This window comes from Vidua macroura, chromosome 9 (genome assembly GCF_024509145.1).
Source record: "Vidua macroura isolate BioBank_ID:100142 chromosome 9, ASM2450914v1, whole genome shotgun sequence".
Taxonomy (NCBI): domain Eukaryota; kingdom Metazoa; phylum Chordata; class Aves; order Passeriformes; family Viduidae; genus Vidua; species Vidua macroura.
The window spans coordinates 13,755,832-13,780,656 of NC_071579.1; the positions used below are offsets into that span (position 1 = coordinate 13,755,832).

Sequence of the window (24,825 nt, forward strand, 5' to 3'; positions counted from 1 at the left end):
AGCTACCATAAAGATGGGGCTGCATTTTGTGGTCTTTATAGACCATATATATATATGTGGTATATATATAACCACAAATGCAAGCGTGGCAAGTCTTCACCTTTTTTTTTCTCCCTCCTTTTCCTATCTATTACAAAATCTTCGAAGATCTGATCTGCAGACTGTATAAAGCAATATGTAAAGTGTTACTCCAGCAAGACAAGTAAGTGAAACCGAAGAACTAAATCCTGCTCATGACAACACCACTGCTCTAAGTCAAGAGAAGTTCCTTGAGAGTCAAGAGAAGCTCTTGGAAAGCCATACCTGGCAGAAGTTACTGAGCCTGAAAATTTCAAACTTGATTTTCTTGTATGCCACTATCCATGTACTGTGGTATGAGTTCAGGCATAACAATAAACTACTCAGAACTTTCCAGTACAGCAAAAGGACAGGGAACAGCTATGGGTGGAGAGTACAAAGGAGTCTTTCTGCATGTCTGCTTTCCAGTCAGTTTATTCTACCCATAACCCAAGAAATGTATTACAACCTCCAATAAAAAGGTGGTTCTGTAGACAATCTGAAGCACAGTTCAGCATATACTGAAACAATGCACATAAGATGATCAAGTCCATTCTCTAAAAAAGACTGTTTACATTATTTTCCCTTAATTTTATAAAAATATTTCCAAGAAAAGTAAATTGGCAGTAAGTGTTACAGGTTAAAATAATCAACCAAAGAACAGCAAAAGAAAAAAAAAAAAAAAAACCAGTAATTTTTGAATGACATAAGCCATTTTGCTCACTACACAGTGACTGTGTAAGAGACAGCTGCATCAAATATTCATCATTCTCATCAACCACCATTCCCTTGTGCCTCACAGATGCTGAGATTCCTACACAGGGTCTCAGTTCAACAGCTGCAGTAAGGTTAATTCTAGCATGAGAGTCTGCTGTAAAGAAAAGCCTGCTGCCAAGCTTCCTAAGAAGACACACCCAAACCACCAAAACACCGCACACGGCCCCGGGTCAGGTGGGAGGGGAGCGATGCTGTGGTGCTGCGAGCACACCGCTGCCCAGCAGGCCTAGCTGGTCGCATTTGGCAGGAGCACGAAGCTTCACCCGGCAGCACAGGGGCTCTCGGAAGAGCACCGGGCCCGCCCGGCTCAGCGCGGGCAGCTCGGCAGGAGGCTCCGGTCCGGGCTGCCCTGAGGCGAGTCCGGCTGCGGGCCAAGGGCCGCGCCGAACCTGCCGAGCCGGCCGGGCCGGGCCCCGGGGTGACCCCCGCCCTCTCACAACGCCTGTGGCAGGGAGGCGGGCTTTGGGCGGGCCGCCCGCCACTTACCGAGCCCCAGCACCGGGATGCTGTGGCCGCTGGCTACCGGCACCGCGGGGACACCGCCCGGACCGGGACTGCCCGCCGATGCCATAACCCGGCTGCGGTCTGGGACTACAACTCCCGGCTGCCCCGGCGCCTTACGGCGCCGCGGGCAGCCGGGAGCCGGGCAAGAGGAGCCGGGAAACGGGGAGCCGGGAAACGAGCGGCCGGGAGCCGGGAAACGAGCAGCTGGGAGCCAGGCTGTCCCCGGACCTGGGGCCCGGTCCCGGCGAGCGGTGGGGCGTGCGGCGCCCCGGCTGAGCCCGCTTCCGTTTCCTTCGTGAGGCAAGTGGCGGCTGGGCGCGCTCCCCCGGCATGCTGTACCTGGTGGGGCTGGGCCTGGGGGATGCCAAGGACATCACGGTGAAGGGGCTGGAGGCGGTGCGGCGCTGCCGCAGGGTGTACCTGGAGGCCTACACGTCCGTGCTCACCGTGGGCAAGGAAGCGCTGGTAGGTCTGGCCACAGGGCCCGAGGCCTCTCGTGCCACGGGGCCGGGGGCGTGCGGGGGCTGGTGGGGCCGTGGGAGAAATTAGCGGTGCCCGCTCCCGGGAGAAATATGTACGTGACCTTCACATACCGTGTTTTCTAGAAGAAATGGTTGTGCTACTTTGCAAGAAAACTGCAGCAAAAATAAAATGTACCTTCCTACAGCTGTTGGCACTAGTTTTCATCTCAAAATCTACCAATATATGCAAACCCCGCGATACTGGAGGACTTGTTTAGAAAGTGTCTAATCTGTTTCAAAACAACAACCAAAAAACCTCACCCAAAAGTCATACCAGAAAAACACATGTTTTGAAGCCCTGCACCTCTGTATCAGCCTGAGGTGTTCTGGCATGCCTGCTGGGAATAACAATTTGATTATGTCGCATTTTCACATTTCCGCGTTTCCGCATGGGCCAAGCTGCCTCAGCGGGTTGGGATTCCCAGAACAGGCACAGTTCAGTCAGAGATGGGCTGTTGGACAACATGGAGATAAAGGTTTTGTTAGTAATCACACCTCATGGGAGACAAGGGTACTAAAAATGTGCAAAACGTAACTCTGAGGAGGTCATCGATGGTCATAGAAAGATGAAGTTTAATGCTGAAATAATACCAAAAAACAGCATAGCTGCCCACAGACCAAAGATCTTGCCTCTGAATAAGCTGATGCTGTCTGGGCCTTGGTGATGTACAGCCATAATGTACCTGTGTGCAGAGCTGCAGATACATAGAGCGTGTGAGTCCTATAGCTTGTAATCAGCATTACATGGTTTCCATATACGAGGTAGGGTAGAATATTTGGAGCATCTCTGGTTTATCTGCTGTATGAAGATATGCTCTGTGGTTTATGTTTCTTTTCAGTACACTGAAGCAGTCTAAATTGCAGTCAGTCCATTGAAAACAAAATGTTCTTCTTTGAGGTTATTTGATAGGTGGAACACTGCTAAATGGAAAGGATTACTTGGAGATTTTTACTTTTCAAAATGAGCATTTGCTATCAATAGAAAAATTAATGGATTCCTATCCATCTGAAAATAAAACACTGAATAATAGGAAAATGCTGATAGTTTTTTATGTGGTTATTTTGGGTTTTCTTGTCATACATTTCTTACTGTTTTAAGTATTTTACCTTGAAACCTTGAAATAGCAAAGATGAGACAAAAAATCAATAAAAACAAAGTAAAAATATTGTCTTGCCTAAAACACCTAAGAGGGAATATAGGATTTAATAACCAATTGTTTATAATACAGCCTGATTTACATACAAGTGACAATGCTGAATCGTTTATTTACTAATCTGAAGGTCGTTCTCTCCTAAGCACCATGAACATTTAGAGGAAAACTCTCAAGAAGAGCAGATTTTTGCCTGCAGAGACTTCCCAGAAATCCTTCTCTGTTGATGGTATTAAAATCAGGTCATAAAATTCAAATGACAAGACTTGCTTGTTTATTGGGTTGGCCTAAAATGTATATTAAAGTTATTTGATGTTGACCATCCAAATTGGCCCTGAGTTTGGTGAAAGAACTGTTTGGACCCAGTGACCTCCCAGTGAGTCTACATTTTACTTCTTATATATTCTCTACTTAGCATGCTTTGATTAGCATTGTGGAGCAGTCTCAAAGCATGCAAATAGATTCCCTTGGATGAAGCCAAACTGAAAGTTGTGTTCCTGGGACTGCACCCAATCTGTTCAGGGGCGTGCATTTGCTCACAGCATTGGGCCAAGCCAGCCTGTGCAACAGCAGCTCACGGAAGGGGATGTGTGGTGTTATGGAGTGCTCTGCTGTGCAGCCCAGCTCCCCTTGTGCTGATGTGCATCTGGGCTGAGGTACCTAATGAAAACTAGTGGGGTGTCAAAATTTGCTGCAGCTGGTTCAGTACAGATCAGATTGCTGATTAGTTGGTTCAGTACAGATCTCAGCAGTACTCCAGGGTGACTGTCAATGGTTCCGAATCACAGATGCGAGATTTGCTTACACATTTATTTGGTCCCCTCTCTGTTGACTCTGTACAGGTTGCAGTCTGTTTCACAAGGAAAATAATATCCTGGTTTTATACAGTTAGGAATACCTACTCAAAAATGGGCAGGAACTCATATTCAGGGAAGGGCATGTAACCTGGTAACAGAGGTCCCATACCTATTACTCTCACTATGGGATGGATTTTTTTATGGAATCACCACTCTGCTTCTGTACAGGTATTACAGTTCTCTCATCAATTCACTATTCTGTGTGGGCAAAGAAGTCATAGAAGTCAGAGGAAAACCTTTCTGGGTGATAACTTATATTGTTTTATCAATTTATTAATAATTTGTAATTAATAATTAGTAGTCATCACACAAATTTGATGACTACTACTTATAACAAAAACACCTTTTTGGTCTTTGCCCCAGAAAAAAACTTTAATCATGTAAAGAGCATGTAAAATGCATGGTGACACAACATGGCAGATATTTTCAGTATGATCAGAAGACATGTTCTAGAACTAACTGAAGTTTCATTTACATGTGTGAAGTTGATTCTGAAAACAAAAGCATTTAAAATGTACAAAGAGACACAGTGATTACTGAGCTGCTGAAGAAAAATTAAGGACATGATCAAATACATGTTTACCTGTATACTTGGTAAAGTACTTCTTAAAGAGAACTCAAGATGAAGGATTAATATGAAGTCATTCCTTAGATGTGGTTAGCTAAAACGTACTAAGGAAAAATCTGAGAGAACAGGTTGTGATGCAGCTAGTGTGGTATTTGTACCTGGTTTGGTGCCAGTATTGTAAGTAGCCTAAGAGCTAGGCTCAGGCTGGCAGAGGGGGTGCCTCAGAGCAGCAAGTTAAATTAACTCTGCCTGGAGTCCACCCACGTACCCTCAGTGCAGCTGGTACTGAGCTGCTTTAGGTGCAGCTCCTCAACTGACACAGAAAGCATGGAAGACCAAGTCAATATCAGGATAAAGCTCACATTCACTAATTTTTGTCAGCTCAGGAGCTGCTCTATGAAAAGCTCAGGTGTTCTTGCAGGCAGAGGTGAGGTTCTCCAAGACATGGGGCAGGCTGCTGGGGAGAATAATGAAGTTACATATTCCAGTGTCCATTGGCTGTGTTTCTGAGTGAGCACCCAGAGACATACAGAAACATTCCTAAGTGTCTAATTTTGATGTTTATTATTAATTTCAATTTATAGGAAGAGTTTTATGGAAAAGAATTGATTTTGGCTGACCGAGAAATGGTGGAACAAGAAGCAGATAGCCTTTTAAAAGAAGCTGATGTTTGTGATGTCGCATTTCTTGTGGTTGGTGATCCTTTTGGGTAAGACAGAGCAATGTTTTAATTATAGCTTCATCACTCTATTTTTTCAATAGGAAGAAGCCAACTCTGTAACTGTAATTTTCAGACCAGAAACACTTTTATTTCTATATATTCCTTATTGTATTAAAAATATACATATAGTTGTCTACACTTTATCTTGCTTTGGAGTTTCCTTGCCCAGATGTCCATTATAGATAGGAATGTAGACCCTCCAGGATGTATGAATCTTTCCTTCAGCAGATACTTATAATTTCATTCGTTATCATTTTATTCTTTGTGCTACCTTTTATAACAAATGCTTTGTCTCATGATTTGTCTGCTAACAGAAGAAATTCTAGGTTATCACATAAATAAGAAATGTGCTGTTTTGGGGGAATATTCTTTTAGTTGCTGTTTGCACTTAATAAACTGCAGCTTTTATACTCAGTTGTTTTAGAATACAGATTATTGGTTGTATCATCTGCTTTAATATATGCTAGTTTTTAAAATCACTTACATCTTCTGTTGATTTATTAGGCCTTTTGTTTCCACTTTTTATTCCTGCTGGAAAGTATAATCTTTTTCTATGACCAGAAGGATCTCCTTCTGTCTCTTTAGTCAGGCATCATCAATCTGTAATGTCAAGCCATGCAGAAGAGCTTTTCATCTCCATCTGGTGATACAAGATTTATACCACAGTGTTAAGGGGCACAAGAAAAATGAAATCTGAGAACCTTATTTGTGAGGGAAAAAACTGAGTTTATGAAAAAAGGAGCAATGAGCACATCTGTCAAAAGCTGATAATTTATTTAAATACAGGTTGAAGGCAATTGGCAAGAGAATATTATATTAAACTAATTATGGGCAGATGACCCTGTATTTCAGAAATATTAATTATACTTGCAGTCCATGTTTACATTCAAACTAGGATTCCTGTAGAGTGTAGAGCCATGTTACCTGTATCCTTATGCTGTGATCCAGTGACTGATACAAGTACACAAGATGAAAAAAACAAACTACATGGATTGAAATGTAGCTGCCACTTGTAAGCAGTATTCTGATCTGCCTCAGTTATCATTAGTTTCAGTGTCAAAATACGTCAGTTCTGGTTAACATCCTAGGTTATTGTTAAAAACTGCCCCTTTTGTGAATAAGTTGCTTCTCTCTAAATGTTTATGTTCTTAGCTCTTACTACTGCAGCTAGAACTGCTCCTATGCTCACACAGAACCATAAGGATTTAGGGGCTTGTGAGTTACTAGGACAGAGTACTCAATGTTTCTGTCCTAAGAGAGGCCACTTGCATCTGATCACAGACTTTCAAGGTCTTGCAATATTTGCAGGTGAGCAGAGTACTTGGCAGCCACAGGAGATGCCAGGTGTTGATGGTTAATGGTCAAAGTGATAAAGCAGGCTGTGCCCTGTCATCCTCACTGCAAGATTTTTATCTGTGTGTGGTTACACCCATGGACAGATGTGCTACAAGAACCTGACAACTTTAGTAGTACAATGGGAAGTCCACCACTCTAGGCTGGTGTTAATATTCATATTATTGCTATCCATAAAACTTAACCTCTGTATCAGTGACAGAAAATACTGCTGTAGTTTTGGCTGTGGAGGGATGGAGGGATGACTCCATGAAACTTTTCCTGGTATTAGCTGAGTGCCCATAAGGGCACTTCTGCCTTTAGCTACAGTCATTATAGACAGATCTACTGGGAGAAAAAAAATACTGGCTGGAGCAAATTTCAGTGAATAAAGCCAGCTGATCCCTTGGTTGGTATTAGCATAACCACAAAATCCTCCAGTGCTCCTTGTCCTTTGTATATGCAGGGAATAACACAAGGCTGTAAAACCAGTCTCCTCTTCTCTTAGAGCAGATATTCTTAAATCACCTTTGCTTCTGGAAGTCAGGAGCAACATTTGTGTAGTAACTAAAGTATTGGTTCAGATCACTTTACTGCCTTCTCCTAGGTCTGGGAGCCTCTTTGCATAAGGGTGTCAGATTTCCCAAATTCACATTCCTCATTTTTTTCCTTTCACTGAAATTGATTTCTTTTTTAAAATATTGATCTTTACAGCCTTGCCAGCTGCTGCCACATTTGTGTTCCAGTCTGAAACACCTGATCTGCTGACTGGGTGCACCAAAATTATCAGGCTAGAACCAGGGGAATTCTGTTAGGGTAACTGAACAAGGCCAGGGTGAAAGCAATTTTCCTAGTTCATTGTTCTGATGGCCATATGTTATTTCTTTCCTTCCTTCTTTGGAATGGCTACACAAAAGTGTGTGGTCTCACCTTGGGAATGAAATGTCTAAGGTCATTGATCAGGTCTGATAAATTTAGGCAAGGGGTAGGTGCATTTTCATATTTCACATACATATAAGCATACATACAAGCAAAATACATATGTAAACATTGTTGCAGTTCAAAGGTTTGCTTAATCTGTATGTACTGACCATTTTAGAAAGGCTCTAATCTCAACTGCTTAACTGCAAACGCAGTAATTCTTGCAGCTGTCAATCACTGCAATGTGTTTATTGAGCATTAGACCTGGAGCTGAACTCAGCTCTGTTTGAAACTACAATATTCTTAACTCTTTCAGAATAAACTTTATCACTCATATTTAGGCATTGTTAATTTGAGTAATCTGGACTAAATATTAGAAAAATTGATTCCATCTAAGGATGTTTTTTCTAAGTAAACATGCAGTTCACCTCTGTCTGCTCAGAGTTCCTGTCTGAGCATGGGGCTTTCCTGGCACACACTGGTGCAGATGGGAGAGGGCCTGGCTGTGCAGCCAGTAACGAAATCCTGGAGTTTTGTGGAAGTTTGTGCCAAACAGAGTTGACCTTTACAGTTCAATGCATGTTCAACAGACACCTGCAGAAGACAAAGGATACATGGAACTTTCCAAGTACTTGCCAAGGCTACTTTATAAAGTAACATTGTAATAGTCTTGCAGTTTTAATGATGCCAGAAAGCCACAAAGAGCTGTACCATACTGATGATGCCTGGCATTTCAGCTGGGGAAAATGACATATGGAAACCTTACTGGAGTTTTTATTTTCCTGTAACCACTAGGATATTGTTGCCATTTTTCTGCCTCTGCTTTGTACTTGTTGTGAAGGATTTAATTTTATTTCAAAACAAACTAGAGTGATAGTAACACTTAGTAACATCATGTTTTCGATGTTTAATTCCTTCCTTTTCTTACCACAGGGCTACAACACACAGTGATTTAGTGCTACGTGCAGTAAAATTGGGGATTCCTTACAAGGTCATTCATAACGCCTCAATAATGAATGCAGTGGGCTGCTGTGGCTTACAGGTAATAATAGTCTTGTATATGCACATATGTTGTTCCACAACTGCTAAGCTTAGAATTGGTGAGCTCTTCTACTGCTGTGGGAGTGCATGTTGCAATCCCAACTTTGAAGATCTGTACCAACTGTACACATAATGTTAGAATTTTTAACACTTTCTTTTAGCATGACACTTGTCAGCAAAAGCCCCTTTTGATGAGCGCATATGAAAATGAATAGTAACACTTCTTTTCTTTTCTGCTTTCTAACTTCCTTCAGCCCCAGGAGCCTTTGATATTTAGAGTTATTTTACAGATAAAGCTTTGCTCATGTTGGCTTCCTTCTGCTACTGATGGTAAAATCAGGTATGAGGTAATACCTGATAAGTTTATTCTTAAATAAGGTTGTTATCCTGTAGAGAACTATGCTGATCTTGTCATAAAAGAAATACATGTACAAGCATGCATGTATGTCCAACTCAGATCATAATTCCAAAGTCTGGAATGTGATGCACTCTTTCTCTAATAAATTTGAACTGTCTCCACTTTCTGCCCATCTGATGAGTGAGGAGGGATTTGCCTAGCCAAGGACTAGTAAAACAAATTACTAGTGCATCTTGAATAGCTAAAGTAGAAAAGGTCTAGTGTTCCCCAAGAAAATACTTCCTTTTACACATGTATAGGTCCATTATTACTTTTATGAAAGTATTACTGCATGAAAGATATTGTGGCAGTTTATAAATCATAACTAATCACATAAAAATTAGATGAAGCTTTTCCCTCTGCGGCGTTAGTCCCAGGATGCAACACCCCTCCTGTTTGCATTCATCACTTCAACATAGAACCTACCCTCTCAAGGTTCAGAATGGTTCCCTGTGTATGGGACCCCAAAACCAAATTCCCACTTTACAAAAGCCAAAACCAAGCACAGGAGTGTAAATGTACTACAGACTAGTTGGGGGTTTGAACAATAACTTTCCATCACTGAAGGAGGAATTCCTTCCTAGCAATACACAAAAGAACACAATTTATTTTAATTTCAGCAAACACTTGGTACCTTCAAATTTCCACTGACTCACTGAAATACTCCAAACTCCATTCAAATAGTAATGCTGGCCAACAGCAGAAAATCTGTTACAATGAGTTTGGGTATTTTCTTTGGTTTTGATTAGAAATCTGAGCACCCTGTCTGACCTGGCTCAAAACCGATGCAGTGACACCTGTCCCATTAGCTAATGCTAAAGGGAATGCTGCACAGCATTCACACTCTTTATAATTCTTCTTGTGAGCACTTTCTTATTGATACCTGCCTATTGCTGCAAGACTTGGGCAAAATTATCTTTTGGGAAGGAAATAGGCTTCTTGGTGTCTAAAATCTACATGTACAGCAGACAGCAGCTGTCGCATGACTGCACTTACTGGGGTGGGTAAAACAAGAGTTGTGGCTGGGGCTCGCCCTTCCCCTTTTAGCTTGATGGTGGTGCAAAGTTTGCTTCTGCTGTCAGGCTGTTGACAAGTAGTTTCTACTACTTGCTCTCTTTTTTGCTGTTCTCTTACATTCGTGAGGAAGGAAGATACAAGGCCCAAAGAGATTTTTAAGTTTTCTGAAAGTTTGCACTCACAAATTCCCTCACAATTCAGCCAGGCATAGGAAGGAGCGGTATAGAGCTTTTAGGTTAACTGAAAGAAAAGACCAGAAATCTAACGTGAGTATACTATAAACAGTCCATAAGGTTATTCACATATGCAGAGTTTTGGAGATTAGATTGCTGTTTCCTTATCCCATGCTGAATGGAGCAGACCATAAAGGAAATGTGATGTTATTCACTCTGGCATTAGTCCCCGTTTCCATTCTGGCTTGGGAGGGGCTGCCTTCTCCTAAGTCCACATTCCTGTTGTCATATAAGGCATTTTAGGAAATAGCGATTGTATTACCAGGCAGAATATAACCAGTTGTATATTTAAGTCTTGATTGCTCCTTACTGGCATAAACAGCAAGTGAAGTGTATCTTACAAAAAAGCAGCCTTTGAATTAACTAGAGTTGTGTTGGAAGTTTATAATTTCTTTCAAAACCTTTACGTTCCATGGCTGTCTCCTGCCATCAATTTAATTTTGGAGTTATTGTGTCTCAAATTGTAAAGTTCCTGTCAAGTATAGAAGGGATTCCTCTTTTGCTTCACCACAGAAAAGGCTTTGCTTTTTTTCTTGTTTTAATCTGATTGTGATACAAACCCTCTCTCTTTCTTAGTAGAGAAAAACAGGAAACACCTTTATACGCCGTTCGGAGAGCCATGTGCGTAGCGAGCTGTAACTGCTGATTAGGCCGTCAGTGAAATGCAGCTACAGCACAGTCTGGTCACAAAAGAACATCTCTGGTCATCAGAGCAATGTTTCTGTGCAGCCAAAAACATTCTGGTACTGTGCAGTTTTCCTGTACAGTGATTTAGTGAAGCTGGTACAGCATCAGTGATGGTTTGTTACCTTCATTCCATGGTCGTAGTTCTTGCCAAATAATAAAGAGGGGTGCATATCTATTTTCAAATACTTTTCTTTTTTTTAACTGTCCTCCTCATTCAACAGAATTAGTGAAGCTGTTTTGGAATACTGAAAAAAAGAGTGGGGCTTTAATTTTGAAAATTATACTTCTTGGAAGCTCTCATAGACTGATAAACTGTGCTGGGATAGTATAACTTAGCAAAGTGGTAGTCTGACTCTGCATAAGGCTCTGTGATTTGCTGTGCCTCTCACTTTTACACTGTTTTTGCTGTGGTTCACTGTAACAGACTTTTTCTTTCCAAGGCTGAAGAAGCTGTTTTCCCTTAAAAACAAATGAATAGCTATGGGAGAGAAGCCATGGAACCTGCTCCTATGTCAGTGCCTCTTAGCATATTCTCTGCAGGTTCACCTCCCTTGTCTGGAGTCTGCCACGTGGGTATGTTTGTCACTCTGACTCCTGTTGTAGTGGGGAGCAACCACCAGTGAGGACAGTCAGGCACTTTGGTATCTGCACACACTGCCAGGGAAGCACAGGCTTTACCTGTGCCCACTCTCAGTTTTTCAGAGTAGGGCTGATTGCTAAGGCTTTTAGCACTAGAATAAAGAGGCAGGAAAATGAGGATCTCTAATTTGCATATTTCTCCTTCATTTCTAATATGCAGGACATCTGGCCACAGTGGTGCTCTCAGGACAGAATTCTCTCTGACCCAGTGCTGGTAATGTGTCCTTGAGGTAGAACTATTGGTGATCAAATAGGTCGGGAAGATTCTGCATTTCTGAGTGGTGTTGCTCGTTTTGAAAGCATTTGGTTGAGTAGCTAGGAAAAAAAACATGTTACAGCAAAGAGCTGCCTTTCTTTTGAGATGTACCCACTTTCCACCTGAATAGCTTCAGAACAAACATCTGCATGTGCCCTTGTTTCTTTCAGTGACACATCTCGGGGTTTTTTGTTTGCAGTCCACTTAATTCTTGTAAGACAATTACAGTTAAAAAATAGAAAATAGCCTTTTTGCTAGCAGCTGGTCACTTAAATGCAAAAGCAATGCTTACTGTGTTATTTTTGAGTTTTTGCTGAATAGGTGAGTACATTTCCAGTGTCAAGTTGAAAAATACTACTTAAAGATGAAAAAGCTGAAGGATGCTATCACTAATCACTGTGCTCATAGTCAAATAGAAACCCTGTAGTAGCTGCAGGAGTGGAGCCTCTGAGTCCCACCCTTTCTGTATGCCCTCATCTTCAAAAACACTCTGCTCTAATAGGAGGGACTTTACACAAAATTACTGACTGTTAAACTGTTTTCCATCATTGATTGTTTTCTCAGTCACAAACAGCTTCTGAACCTTTAAGAAGTTGGCATTTGTTTCTCAAGCCAATTAAAGGTTAAATCAGTGCTAGTCACACTATTTCATTACTCACTATTGCTGTCCAACTTAGTGCCATTTGTCACCAGCAAACATGACCCAGAAACATCTATTTAATCGGGTTTGGGAGCTTTGTTTTTTTTTTTTTTGTTTTTTGTTTTTTTTTTTAGATATGTTCATTTCATATTAGTAACCCAAGTCACCTTCAGGGCAGGAAGGAAACATTGCTTGATATTGTCAGAAAGAATCTTAGAAGGTTTTTAAAGATAAGGTGGCATTACCTTGCGGAGGCGAATCCTCTCCTATTCAAGTTTGCTTTCTCAGTATTTTGATAGCTGAATTTTGTTCTGCTTGTGGAGTGGCTATTTCCTAAGCAGATCCAAGAGGCAGCCAAAGCAAAATGTGCTTGTCCCTTCAACTGATTTTATGTGATTTGTCTCAGCTGCCTTCTGAAGACTGCAATTATGTGGAGTGGGTTTTTCTCAGCCAAATGTGTTTTCTTCGCAGTTCCTTTCTCTCTGGCATGTACAAAGGGGACTGGAAATTTTTGGGACAGCTGGGGTGGTTTCTTGGCTTGCAGTACAGAAAGGAGTCAAAGCCACATACAGGTGAATGGTAAAACATTTCAGTTTCATGTGAAGGTTCTCATGAGAGGCATTTGAAGTTGCTAAAGGTCTTGGTACTAAATAAGGTAGTGTAAAGGGCTAGAGCTAGGCTTGTGGTTGTTTCATATGACCAATTCCAAGCAAAAACAAAGACTGAGTGATTCTTGCTACCTCTTTGTTGACGATGGCACTACTTCTTAAGCTGCTATCAAGCAACAATGTATATAATACAAAGAACAGCAGGAGCCCTTTGATGTATATGGTCTGGAGGGTTGTTAACAGGTTAGGAAGAATAAAGGGAAAAACCTGACTCAGGTTCCTTATCTTTGAGGCTGAACAGCGCATAGCATCACATCAGAACCCCTATGACAAAGACAAAGAATATATCTTAGCTTTTCTGGGTATGCTCATTGGGATCTATTAGGAAGTAACCTGGGATAATGCAAGGTGCTCTGCAGTCTCTAAATCCATTGAGGAATAGTCTTAGGAGAAAAAGCCTCGTAGTTCCTACCAGTGGGTTGTGATTAGGCTGAGAAGAGTTTCCATAATTCACCTGTGCTGTGAGAGCCATGTGCAGTGTAACCTATGACCAGAACATAGCTCCATAGCATTTCAGCCCTACAAGGTCTCAGGTATTTGGTTGTGTATGGTGGCACGTCTGAAGAACGTAGTAACTCTTTCTTTTGGGAAGAGCCCCAGACATGTGACCAGTCCTGAAGCTATTTGAAATGTTAGGAAAGGAGATAGGTTCATAAGTGAAAAATTGCTGTGTCACCATTGAAGCTGATACAGCAATAATTCTGGGAAAGATGCTGTAAAAATAGATGTCTGTGTTTTGAAATGTTTGCTTCTTGGTTTCTCTGCAGCTGTTGGCCAACTGACCTTTAATATTATTTTGCATCTTCTCTCCTGCTTGCTTTAGTATTTTTTAGAGGGGTTGGTGGATCTTCCTTTTTTAATTTCCCTTTTTAGTCCCAGCTTGTTCCGTCTTTTATGCCCTAAATTTTTGTGGTGATTGACAACACCATTATTTCAAGTGAGGACAATTGATCAGGACAGTTTCAGGTATCAGACTGGTCTTTAACAAAGTAGCTCCACATTTCATTGACATTCCACTTGCATGAAAACTTTCCAAGGTAAGATCATGGTACTTTCTCTCACAGTTCATTCTGGCCTCTCAATTTGCAATCAATTCTGCTTGTATAAACAAGAAGTAAAATAAGAAATAGCATTAACAGAGAGGTTAAAATACTATCAGAAAACAAGCACCAAAAGTTGTCAATCATTCTTTCATATCATGTGTGTAAATAAAATAGGAAGTTATATTGTGTTCTGAGGTGATGTAACTGTGCATTGAAGAACAGCTTTCTGCAGTATTTTGTGAGGCAGAAAACTCCAGCAGCAGGGCATTGCCTCAGAGTAGAGTGCTGGCTTCCTTTGCTGACCTGAGCTATTGCATTGCAAAATTGGAGTGCACAGAGTTTTGCTTAAGCCAGTTACTACTTGGGGGGAGGGTGCAGAGAAAGGGGTATTTCCAAAGACTGAGGTCTTTCAAAATGACCTTTTGAAATTTTTCTGTGATGTTTTTGAGCATTGAGGAGAAGGTAAGAAGTTTGGTTTCCAAGCTGAAAACATGAAATATCAGTCCAACCATTTCACTGCGCCCCTTTGAAATTCTGGCACTTTTGTGCCTGAGCAGAATATAGGCACTCTTAACAATCTGCTCATCAGTGCAAGTGTGATGCCTCAGATGTTGGGGCTTGTACAGACCACACATTGCCCACTCCTAAACCCCACATGCTTCATGTAGAGTGCAGCACACAAAGTTGGCTGTGAAATTTCATTTGCTGTTGCCTCCCTTTAGAGCTGTGCCAGCCACTGTACAGCCCAATCCTGTCTGCAAATACATACAGCTCATCATCTTACTGAACTCGTGAACAGTCTCAAAGCATGGCAGTAATCCTTAGTTGTGTTGTAACACTCCTTGGTTAACAAACAGGTCAGACAGTTCTATTTCAATGAGAAGCATGATTCCTGGAATTTTGGGACCCTCTGCACCCTTTTATGGTTGGTGGAAAGAATGCATTTTAATTTCAGTGGGTTTTGTCTTTAGTGAACCTGCTGTCTTCTGTAACTCCTGAATCCTTGGGATAGTAGTGCATTTTTTGGCATTTACTGCTCTTTCTGCTGCAAGATGTTTCTTTAAAGTCGGATACTTCATGCACAAGTTCAAAAGGTGTCAATTAGAGCACAGAAGAGGAAACTAAATTAGGAACAAATTGAATTCTGCATGAGGTACAGGGAGAGCATTTAAAGTGTAAGTTCTGATACAGTCATGTCCTTCTTAATGCAGGCTTGCCCTGGTGAAGAGCAGTTCCTATGTTTGTTTAAATGTCATACATCTGCAGAGATCAAATACTGGATGAGAAAGAAATATTGGTTTGTGTCTGTAGAACTGTTTGTAAGGTAATTGGTTATAAGTATTCAAGCACAACAGAGGTATCCCACTTACTACTTTAGTTCCTCAGCATTCAGACTGATGGTGTACCAGGGACTTTCCAAAGTAGTATTCCTCCCTCTGTAATTTAAAGTAAAAATATGTGCACATTAATCCTAGGAAATCTCTTCTTCACAAGTTTAGTTAGTAGAGGGGTATAAACTACAAAAGCATTTCTAGGAGGTTAATAACATATGTCCTACTCTATCTTATTGGTATAGAAGCTCCTTCGGTGCTTTCCAGGTGCTGAGAAAACAGGTGTATTTTTTTTGAGACTAAGTTTTCTGTGATATCAATTCTTCATGAAGGTATTCTGAAGGTATTTCTACTGAATAGACAGAATATTTCCAACAGAAATGTTTTACTCTTTTTTGATATCCAGGCTTCAGTATTAATGCAAAAGCCTGTAAACAAAGAACAGATCAGTGAATAACTGGCAAAGCTTGTACAAAAAAGGATAACTTGCTTAACTTCTTGTTGGCAAAGAGGATGGAGAATCTTTGTAATTAGTAATGGAAAAGAGATTGATAACAATTAGAACTAGCACGGTATGGTATAAAGTTGAATGTCCAACTCATTCTCAACATGTGGCAGAGTGGTTTAGGAGTTCTGATTCCCAACATAATACCTCTCAGATAATAACATTTTTCCCATTTCTGCATATCCTTTCCTTTCCTAAAGGGCAGAGGTGGAAGTTTTTCTTCCTTCCCAAAGGGCCAAGGTAAGATTTAAGGTTATTTGAGGCCACTTTCTGTCCTGAACAAGGACTGCTGCTTTAGGGAGGTGGTTGCAGTGGTTTCAGATGCTGATGGGGAGCACTTAGGTTGGTATCAGACATTGCAGTACTTCTGGAAGATTGCAGGAATGCTACCAGGGAGATTAAAGGTATCTTGCTCCCAGATGCTCTAACAGTGAAGGGGAAAAAGAGAAACTTCTTGTACTAATACCTTTTCTACAGATTTGGTACAAAATGCAAATGAGTTCTAGGCAGCCATATGAAAAATAGGCAAAGCATAGTTTGATTTTTCTTTTCGTTTTCTAGAACACAGCCTTGAAATAGCTAGCATCAGGAAAGTTACATCAGGAGCAACTTATTTGGTTCAACCTGTATTTACTTTACTGGAAGAACCTTTAGGTTGTGAAATGTACCCAGTATGTTCTTGTCCTTGTGCTAGAATGAAATACTTAAAAGAGGAAATGTTTTCAGTTATCTTCCAGGAATCTTTGAATAAATTTTATCAGCATGATGGTTAAAATTTTGAGCTTTTGAAAAGAAAAATGTTTCTGCTGTGATTCAGGTTCTGCTCTACCAGCATAAAGGAGTTAAAGCCACAGCCTAATGCCACAGTAAAGAAGTATGTGTAGGGGAATCCCCACATAGCACAGAGCTGCCAGAGCTGCTTCTATACAGGGTCCTCTGCCAAAGCACACACAGTGTCTTTGTCTCCTTTCATGGGCTTGGAAAAGCAGCTTTTCCTTCCAGGAGTACAGGGAAAGTGAGAAGGGTAGTCCATGTAGCTGTTGTTTCTCTGGTGGGCTTGAGCAGACAGAATATTGGCAAGCTGTACAATCCATCTGGAGTGGCCCCAGTCCAGAGCTAAACAGACCAAAATTGATGCATGGTATTCCCCTATTTCAGGGCAAAAACTACTTCCAAGCCAAATACTGCCTTAAGTTACATGTGACTTTCACTTTTGCATCACCAAAGATGATTGGCAAGACTATTGCTTCAAATGTCTTCACCAAGATGAGGGACTTACAGTAATAAATGTGTTAAGGCTGAGAATAGAACTAGTGAGTATGCTTGACATAGAATCTGCTAGCAATATTCTTACCATATGTGCATAAACCATGTTGTACCTCTCTGCTTCCTGCACAGTCTGTCTTCAGATCTTCATATCCACTATCTCCTTAGACTGTAACTTCTTCTACCTGCTAGAGCTTCCATCTGCAGCAAAATGCCATTTTAATCTGTAGAATCAAAACATTAAATTATGGCATTATTCCAAGCTGTCTAACCTTAACCAAAGTAAGAAATAAAAAACTTTTAACCCTTAAGTAAGAAATAACAAATAATAATTTTGGTGATAATCTTACAAAGTTTTTGCCTTTAAAAGGACTTCAGAATTGAGTAACAAAAGAAAGTAGAAATAGAAAGTTACTAATTATGCATTGGAAAGATGAATGCAGTAAAAACTTTACAGGTAGCTCATGACTTGGCCTGTAACATTATTGCATGCTCTTATTTTTTCTTATTGCACATGTATGTTACTGAATTTGCTCTGTTTTACAGTTGTACAATTTTGGAGAAACCGTTTCCATAGTGTTCTGGACAGATACATGGAAGCCAGAGAGCTTCTTTGACAAGATTGAGAAGAACAGGCAGAATGGAATGCACACCCTGTGCTTACTTGGTGAGCTGCAGCCACTCTCCTGCATTTTAGTCTATGTATTGAGTGTTTACCCAACTGACTAAATCACAGATAAGCAAATGTGGCATTAAAAAGGTTAGTGCTGAATAAACTTTTGAACTGAAAGTGACTTCATGGATGTAGAAGCAAGTCAGTATCTGGGCACTTACAGTTGTGTGGTTTTGCATTTTAACCCCTTTCATCTGAATCACTTTGGTTTAGAAGTTGATTATATAACAAGGAGTACTTATTCAAGGTTAAAAATGTATCCAGCTTTCTCTATGAGAGTTTGGGAGGAGAAGGGGTGCTTGAGTGAAGGTAACATTTGGATTCCTCTTGGAAAGATTATGGTCAATTTGTTTCATAAAATTGCAGCTGTGCAGTCTTACCTACCTGACCCCTCCTCTATTTCAGTTTTGCCCAAATCCTTATTTTTTCCCATAACAGAAGCTTGTTCTAAATTTTGATTGGGACAGGAAGGAAGTGCTAATGAAAGTCAGGTTCCTGCATGGCAGTGATGTAATCACTGTCGAGCAGTCAGACTGCTTTACATTCTGTGACATAATGTGCTCATAATTTTAAGAGTAGTCCCAATGAACTGGTGTACTCAAATGTGCTAGTATTTAACTATCTTATGGTAAATATGTCTATTTGTATATTTACCAGGATTTTTATTTGGCTGTGTTGCTCTGAAATCTGTGAAATTTGCCCTATTGTTGGGTAAAATCACATGCATAAAGTCACAGGATTTTGAGATTAACTAACAGATGAAACAGTACAGTGTGATCCATACTCTAATAGCGAAATTTAATAATAATATTAATAATAGCTAAAATGTTGTTAAAGCTTCACCTACATAGAAAATCAAGTAGGAAACTTGTAGGAAAGCTGTGTTTTAATGTGTTTTGTTCTACAGATATTAAAGTGAAGGAGCAGTCTCTGGAGAATCTCATGAAGTGAGTCACCATTTTGAAAATGCATCGAAACACATAGTGCCCCTACGAAGTTGTTTTTGTACAAGGAACAAAGGTTCTTTGCCCATAGTTTAATGCTGAACTTACCTGCCTTCTTCTCTCGTGCTTCTTGGTGGCCCCGTCTTTGTTTCTTACAAGGAGTGAAACTCTTTTGTTCCTTGCAATAGGGCCTGGCTTTATTTACAGTAACTGAATGGAGTTGCAGCAGAACATAATCTTTTTTGTAACTGTTCCTGTGAGAAGCACTAAGTCAGAAAGGGATAGGCTTTCCTCTTGGTGAATGAAGTGTTAGTTCTCTACTGTTCTGTCACCTCCTGAAATAGATTAATATCTGAAACAGTGTTCTAATTTTATTCTTTGTACACTGGCTGGAACAGTGCAAGTGCAGAATACATTCTTGAAGAGTTAAATAAGCAATATACAGAAAATGCTCTTATGCTCGTTTAACTGTATTCAAAAAGCTTTTGCCACATCTTACTCATCTCTGCAGTCTGTATGTTTTCACAGTGGTGAACGTAAATGGCTCCTCTATACACATGCTGTAACTGGTCTAAATTAACATTTGTGAAGTCTCACAGTATCATTGAGGTTTGTTTATTCTGGAGTTTCAAAATAAAATCTGTTTGACTGAATCCACAGTTGGCAAAGAAAGCAGTATTTCACTTAAGAATATATTTCTAGTCTGTAATCATCTGTCTACAGGGCATTTAACAGAAAAACAGTTGTATGCCCTTGGATTTAAGTCTAATGCATCCTTCAAGAGTAGCTGCAAAACCTGCATCTTGCTTCTAGCAGCTGAATTTGCTTTTAGGATCTAAATGATCTGGCAGCTGGAGCCCAGCTGTTTCACTGGTGTGGTGAGAGCACAACAGATTTCTGTATTCTTTAAAAATTCCACTCTTGTCTAAAAGACCCAGCCTGAGAGCCTGGGCCTGTTTAAGTTCAACCTGCTGGTCTAGAGGTCTCTTGAAATAAGCTGTAAGATTGGTGGGGATAACAAAACGAGTTATATGTGAAATTTCTCTGCTTTTCCTTCCCTGCAGAGGAAGAAAGATTTATGAGCCACCACGTTACATGAGTGTGAATCAAGCTGCAGAACAGCTTCTTGCCATTATTCAAAACAGAAGGCTCCAAGGAGAAAACCCAGGTATGATTGGACTGCTTCTGTCTGCTACCACCCCTCTCCAGTCACACCTCTTGCTGAGCCTCTGAACTCCACTCCCTTCCTCCGACTCCCAGAATTCTGCTCTGCAGTGGATTTGGGCTGCCTTAAATCCTAGTCATGAGATGGATTTAGCCAAACTTGAGCCCAGCACAGTTCAGTGAGCATCAATGAAGGTCCACTGGTGGCTCTTGGAGGTACAGTCAAAGCCTTAGTCTGGAAACCCTGCACTGTTTCTATCTATGTGGAACTGTGAGCTCTTTGAGCCATTAGAGTTGCAGGAGGTGGAAAGATTCTGAGCATTTTAGATCAGTCAAGCTTCAAAAAAAATCTCAGCTTTTAATTAGATTGGTCACACTCTGCACTATGTGAATACCTGCAGAAATCTAGGTTAACCAAAGATGCAGAACTGTGATTTTCACCTTGAATTTTTAACACTATAGTCAGGAGCAAACTGTGAAATATTTATTGAGACCAAGGGTAAAACCACAGCAGCTAATAAAGATGATGCAATTGTGTCACAGAATTTTTTACTAACAAATTCATTTAGGTCTACTCCTCATTTAAAAAGTTTATCCCTTCAATACTGTTAAAATGAAAATCCCTTAATTTTATCCTTTACATCCATCGAGAAGGAATCAGAAGCAGCAGTTCCCTCAAAGTGAACACAATTCCTAAATTAATTCTTTCTTATCAATATCCTTAAGCTTTATTTTCTTTGAAGAGCAAGTTTCTTTCCTAGGCCACTCCAATAATTTAAAAATTGGAAGTTTAAGAAAGCAGTGTTAAGGTTTAAGCATTTTGAGTACTTTTTCCCTTATGATAGGACCATTAGTCAATAAATTAAACATTTCATCTTCTTTCTTGCAGAAATTACTGAAAACACAATTTGTGTTGGCCTTGCTCGTGTGGGTGCTCTAGATGAGAAAATTGCTTCAGGCACTCTACAGCAGATGTCCACTGTGGAACTGGGTGCTCCACTACATTCCTTAATTGTTACAGGCACTATGCATCCTCTGGAATTGGAAATGCTTAAACTGTTCTCTGTAGATAGTTCCAGTTTTGAAAATAATGCATGTCAAAGGACTACTTAAATAAAAACAAGGATTTCTATTTTTATTCCATCTTTAATTGCATAACAGCATAAAGATATTGCTATTACTATTTAAGACTTGTCTAAGTGTAGTTAGACTCTATATTGCTTCAGAGGACAACACTGCAGGAACATGGACCTGCTTTTACCTGAGGCTGCAAACTGCACCTGCTGGTATCAGCTTCTACCCTGCAGACACTGCCAGAAAGTTCTAAACCTTTGATTCAGATCATTGACATCCACACCAGTCTTGGGCTGCTGACTAGGCTAAGAAGAGTACCAGGTATCTGTGTGACATCACTTGCTGTAGTGCATTAACCAAACCTACTGCATACGTTGTTCTAAGTGCATTAGATGTTAAATTTTGCCTTTCAACTTTTCAGAAACTTAGGAGTTCTCTTACCAATAGAAAACATTAGTGTGCAAAACCTCTTAGGTCTGTGTCCATCTTTGCCTTGGGAGAGTAAATACAGGCAGGTGAGAATACTCTAAACCGAAGAAAACCAAGAACTTTCCCTTTGGACAGCTGGTGAAAGAGTGGGAGAAGCTGCACAGAATTTCTTAGTTCAGAAGACTGCAACTTAAAATAGAACTGGATTTCTTCATATGTTAATGCTAGCATTTATGAAGGGTTAGGCTCAACTGCAGCAACCACAATTAACCTCAAGCCAAGTCTCAGCAAACAAACTGCAAGAATTCTCTTTAAAATCAGCTTGTAGATGATTGTGGTTGCTATTTCAACTATTCTTCACAGTATGATGAAAACAAAGCAGACCTGTATGCATATTTTTTTTAAACTGAAGATTTATTGGAAAGAAATTTGATCCCATATCTTTTCAGCAATATAGGATATTTAACATTTTATATAGACTGTATTCAAGTAGAAAAGATTACATTAAAAATTTCTTAATATTGCACTTGGGACAAGCCATGGCAAAGCTACTAACATTAGCATTCCAGAACAAAATCATACAGTCTTCAGAATTTTAGTGAGCTGCCTTGTGTTACCTGCCAGATTTCTTCACAGGTGCTTTGACAAACTTTGCTACTGAACTGAAGCTCACTGCTAAGAGTAATTCCTGTAATTTAAAGGTAATTCAAGCAATATGCTGTATGCTACCAGGAATGATTTTGGCAATTGCTTCATTCACATTATTTCACATTCTAGCCAAGATACTGTAGTGATTCACTTAACTCTTGTACAAGATCCCAGCACACATGTGAGAGGCTCCAATGCACATGGGAAGTGAAATACCCAACTCTTTTTACACATTATTTCAGCCAAATTACCACACAGGCAGGAACCTTTTGTGGCTCACTGAAACAGACAAGTAGGTTGAGCAGTATTTGCACACAGCAAGACTCTCTCTTCACATGCCAGGCCCAGCATGGCTGGCATTGCTTCACATTATAGCAGTGTCTGGCCAAGGAAGTCCCCACAGGGATGGGCATTGCAACAAAGCCTGAACGGGGGACAAATCCAAAAGAGAACCTCAGCGGTCTGCAGATAAGGATTTTCACAGAAGTGTAAAGGAGGAATTAACTACTGAGTCAGTATTGAGGATCGGAGAGATTATTTAAAAAAAAAAAAGAAAGAAACAAAAAAATCCTGTTTAAAGGAATGGGATAATCAAGAATCATAGCAATCTAATGGCTGCTGGAGAAAACAGAACAGGGTATAATTATTAACTGAAATTGTTGCTCTGAGCAATTTAAAGACTTTGTGTCATGAAGAAAGATAAAGGTTTGCATTTTATAAAAGCATGCAGCTGAAAATCTGCACTGTGAAAGAAAAGCATGGACTTTACAATTTGTTTGCACACTATGTGCAGAAGATGAAAAACTGCAGTTCAGCAGCAGATTCTCTCCTCTTGTATCTTGTTTACATTCCCGGAACAGGTTCACTTACAACAGTTAAAAAGAGAAACCATTAATTTTCCTTCACCTTTAAACCCAGCTTTACATCTTTAAAAAAAAAAAGTAAATTAAGAATGTTAAGTCACTAAGGGCCATTTTATTAGTAGTAGCAGCTTCAATTTTTGTGTAAAAATAGTGTCAGCAGTTTTTACTGATGATGCAACTGAACTTTTGCTTTAGTAGGCATTATTACATAAAAAGCAAAGTCGTTTATTTACTTTTCATCTTAGCTTAGCAAATCAAACTAGTAACTCAGCTCTCTGTAGGGCCATCCTGATGAAAGAAGCCAGTCTATCCAGAGCTGTACACTTACCGGATTAGCCCATAAAGGACCAGTCCTTACTGTGCATATTCATAAGAAGAGTTTTCTTCACTGTTATATAGCCCAAAAAACATTGAGGCATTTTAATACAGACACTCTGTAACATTTGTTTTATCTTCTTATTTTGCTGTAGGTGTGGTAAAAATCATGCAGTTTGCAGGCTTGGTCTTTGGAACAATAGGGTTTTAAGTTACTGGTTTCAGTCATAAAAAAAAAGAAACAACCTATAAACACAGACCAATAACCTAACCCCACAGTATATATCAGTTACATGAAAACATGAGAAAAGCACACTTTGAAAACTTGATTCAAAATTCAGAAGTGGATACCAGGAAGCTGAGTTTTAGCACATGATCTGTAGACATTCACACATCTCTGGATGTCAGCCATTCACACAAGTCTTTGTTTAAATCTTGCCTTGCATCTCCAATAAAGTGTCAATAGCAAAGTGTTAGGTAAGCAGCCACTGTTAAGTAATTAGCAAAACACAAATAATGGTGCGTTGGCTCTAGGGTAAGGAAAGCTGCGCTTTTGCTTTCAACTTCATGGTTTGTACTCTTCTAAAACCTGAGCAAGTATCCCCTTAGGTGAAAAAAAAATCAGACATCCCTTGTTTACTGACATACTACATGTGACTGCAGTTACTGACTGAACATGTCATACACTGTGTTTTTGTGATGCTTATCCTTTTTCAGAAAGCCTAAAAAGGCTAAAGTCTGTTTTGAATCTGACTTCCTTAGACTATCCCCAATTACATTTGACAAACAAATGATACATTTCTTACTATAAATGTTTAAACATAATGAAGTGCTATCTTGCTTGGCTAGAAAACTCCGACTTGTACATATGCTTCCAACAATCAGCTAAATCATAATAAGCAAAAACAATTATCAAAAGTTATTTAAATTGTTGTGTAATTGTAACAGGCTTATAGGCTTTTTCACTCCGTTTCCCATATTAAAAGTTTGGTAGATGTACATTTAAAAGAACACCATCTCCACCATCAAACAAACAGCCACTCTGCCAAGGTTTTCACTTGGACTCAAATAGTAGCAGTTGTCTTTTCATTATGAAGCTAAAATAGTGGCCAAGCTCAGCAACTTGGGCAGCACTACAGCATTTCAACAAGTCCAGGAACAGTCAGTCCTGAAACATGCTGGTGTAAAGATGACTTAAACCAAGGCCTGCTCTTGGATCATTACACAGTTGCAATGAATCTGTCTGCTGCTTGCCTTTTAAGTGGTATCAGTTGATCTTCTCTAGCCTCAAATAGCAGTTATAGTAACTCTTTAAAAACGAAGAAGTCCTGCTGGCAGCCAGCAAGCAGCAGTCTATATGCACCACTCTACAAAAGAGTCCCTCCACCCTATAATCACAACGGGCTTTTCATCACCTTCTCTGTGAACATACATGCACATATCTTAAACTGCAGCGCTCCAATCTGCTCAACAGATTCCTGCACCCCACCCTGTGCCGTGGGTCAGGATCTTCCAGTCAGGAACTCTGGGCCTGGCACAGCATCTGCCAGGTGGGACAGGGAGAGGGCCTGACAGAGTGCCAG

The 24,825-nt window shown here is 40.2% G+C and overlaps 1 protein-coding gene across 1 annotated transcript; it reads left to right on the top strand.

The window, feature by feature from the left end:
- Positions 1 to 1,197: 1,197 nt before the first annotated feature.
- Positions 1,198 to 21,051, top strand: DPH5 (diphthamide biosynthesis 5). The gene is given in 9 exon segments (XM_053985026.1): positions 1,198 to 1,449; positions 1,452 to 1,649; positions 1,652 to 1,803; positions 5,020 to 5,144; positions 8,343 to 8,451; positions 17,679 to 17,799; positions 18,713 to 18,752; positions 19,814 to 19,917; positions 20,803 to 21,051. Coding segments are annotated over 9 exon segments (1,185 nt in total). The 5' UTR covers positions 1,198 to 1,337; the 3' UTR covers positions 21,027 to 21,051.
- Positions 21,052 to 24,825: the final 3,774 nt, after the last annotated feature.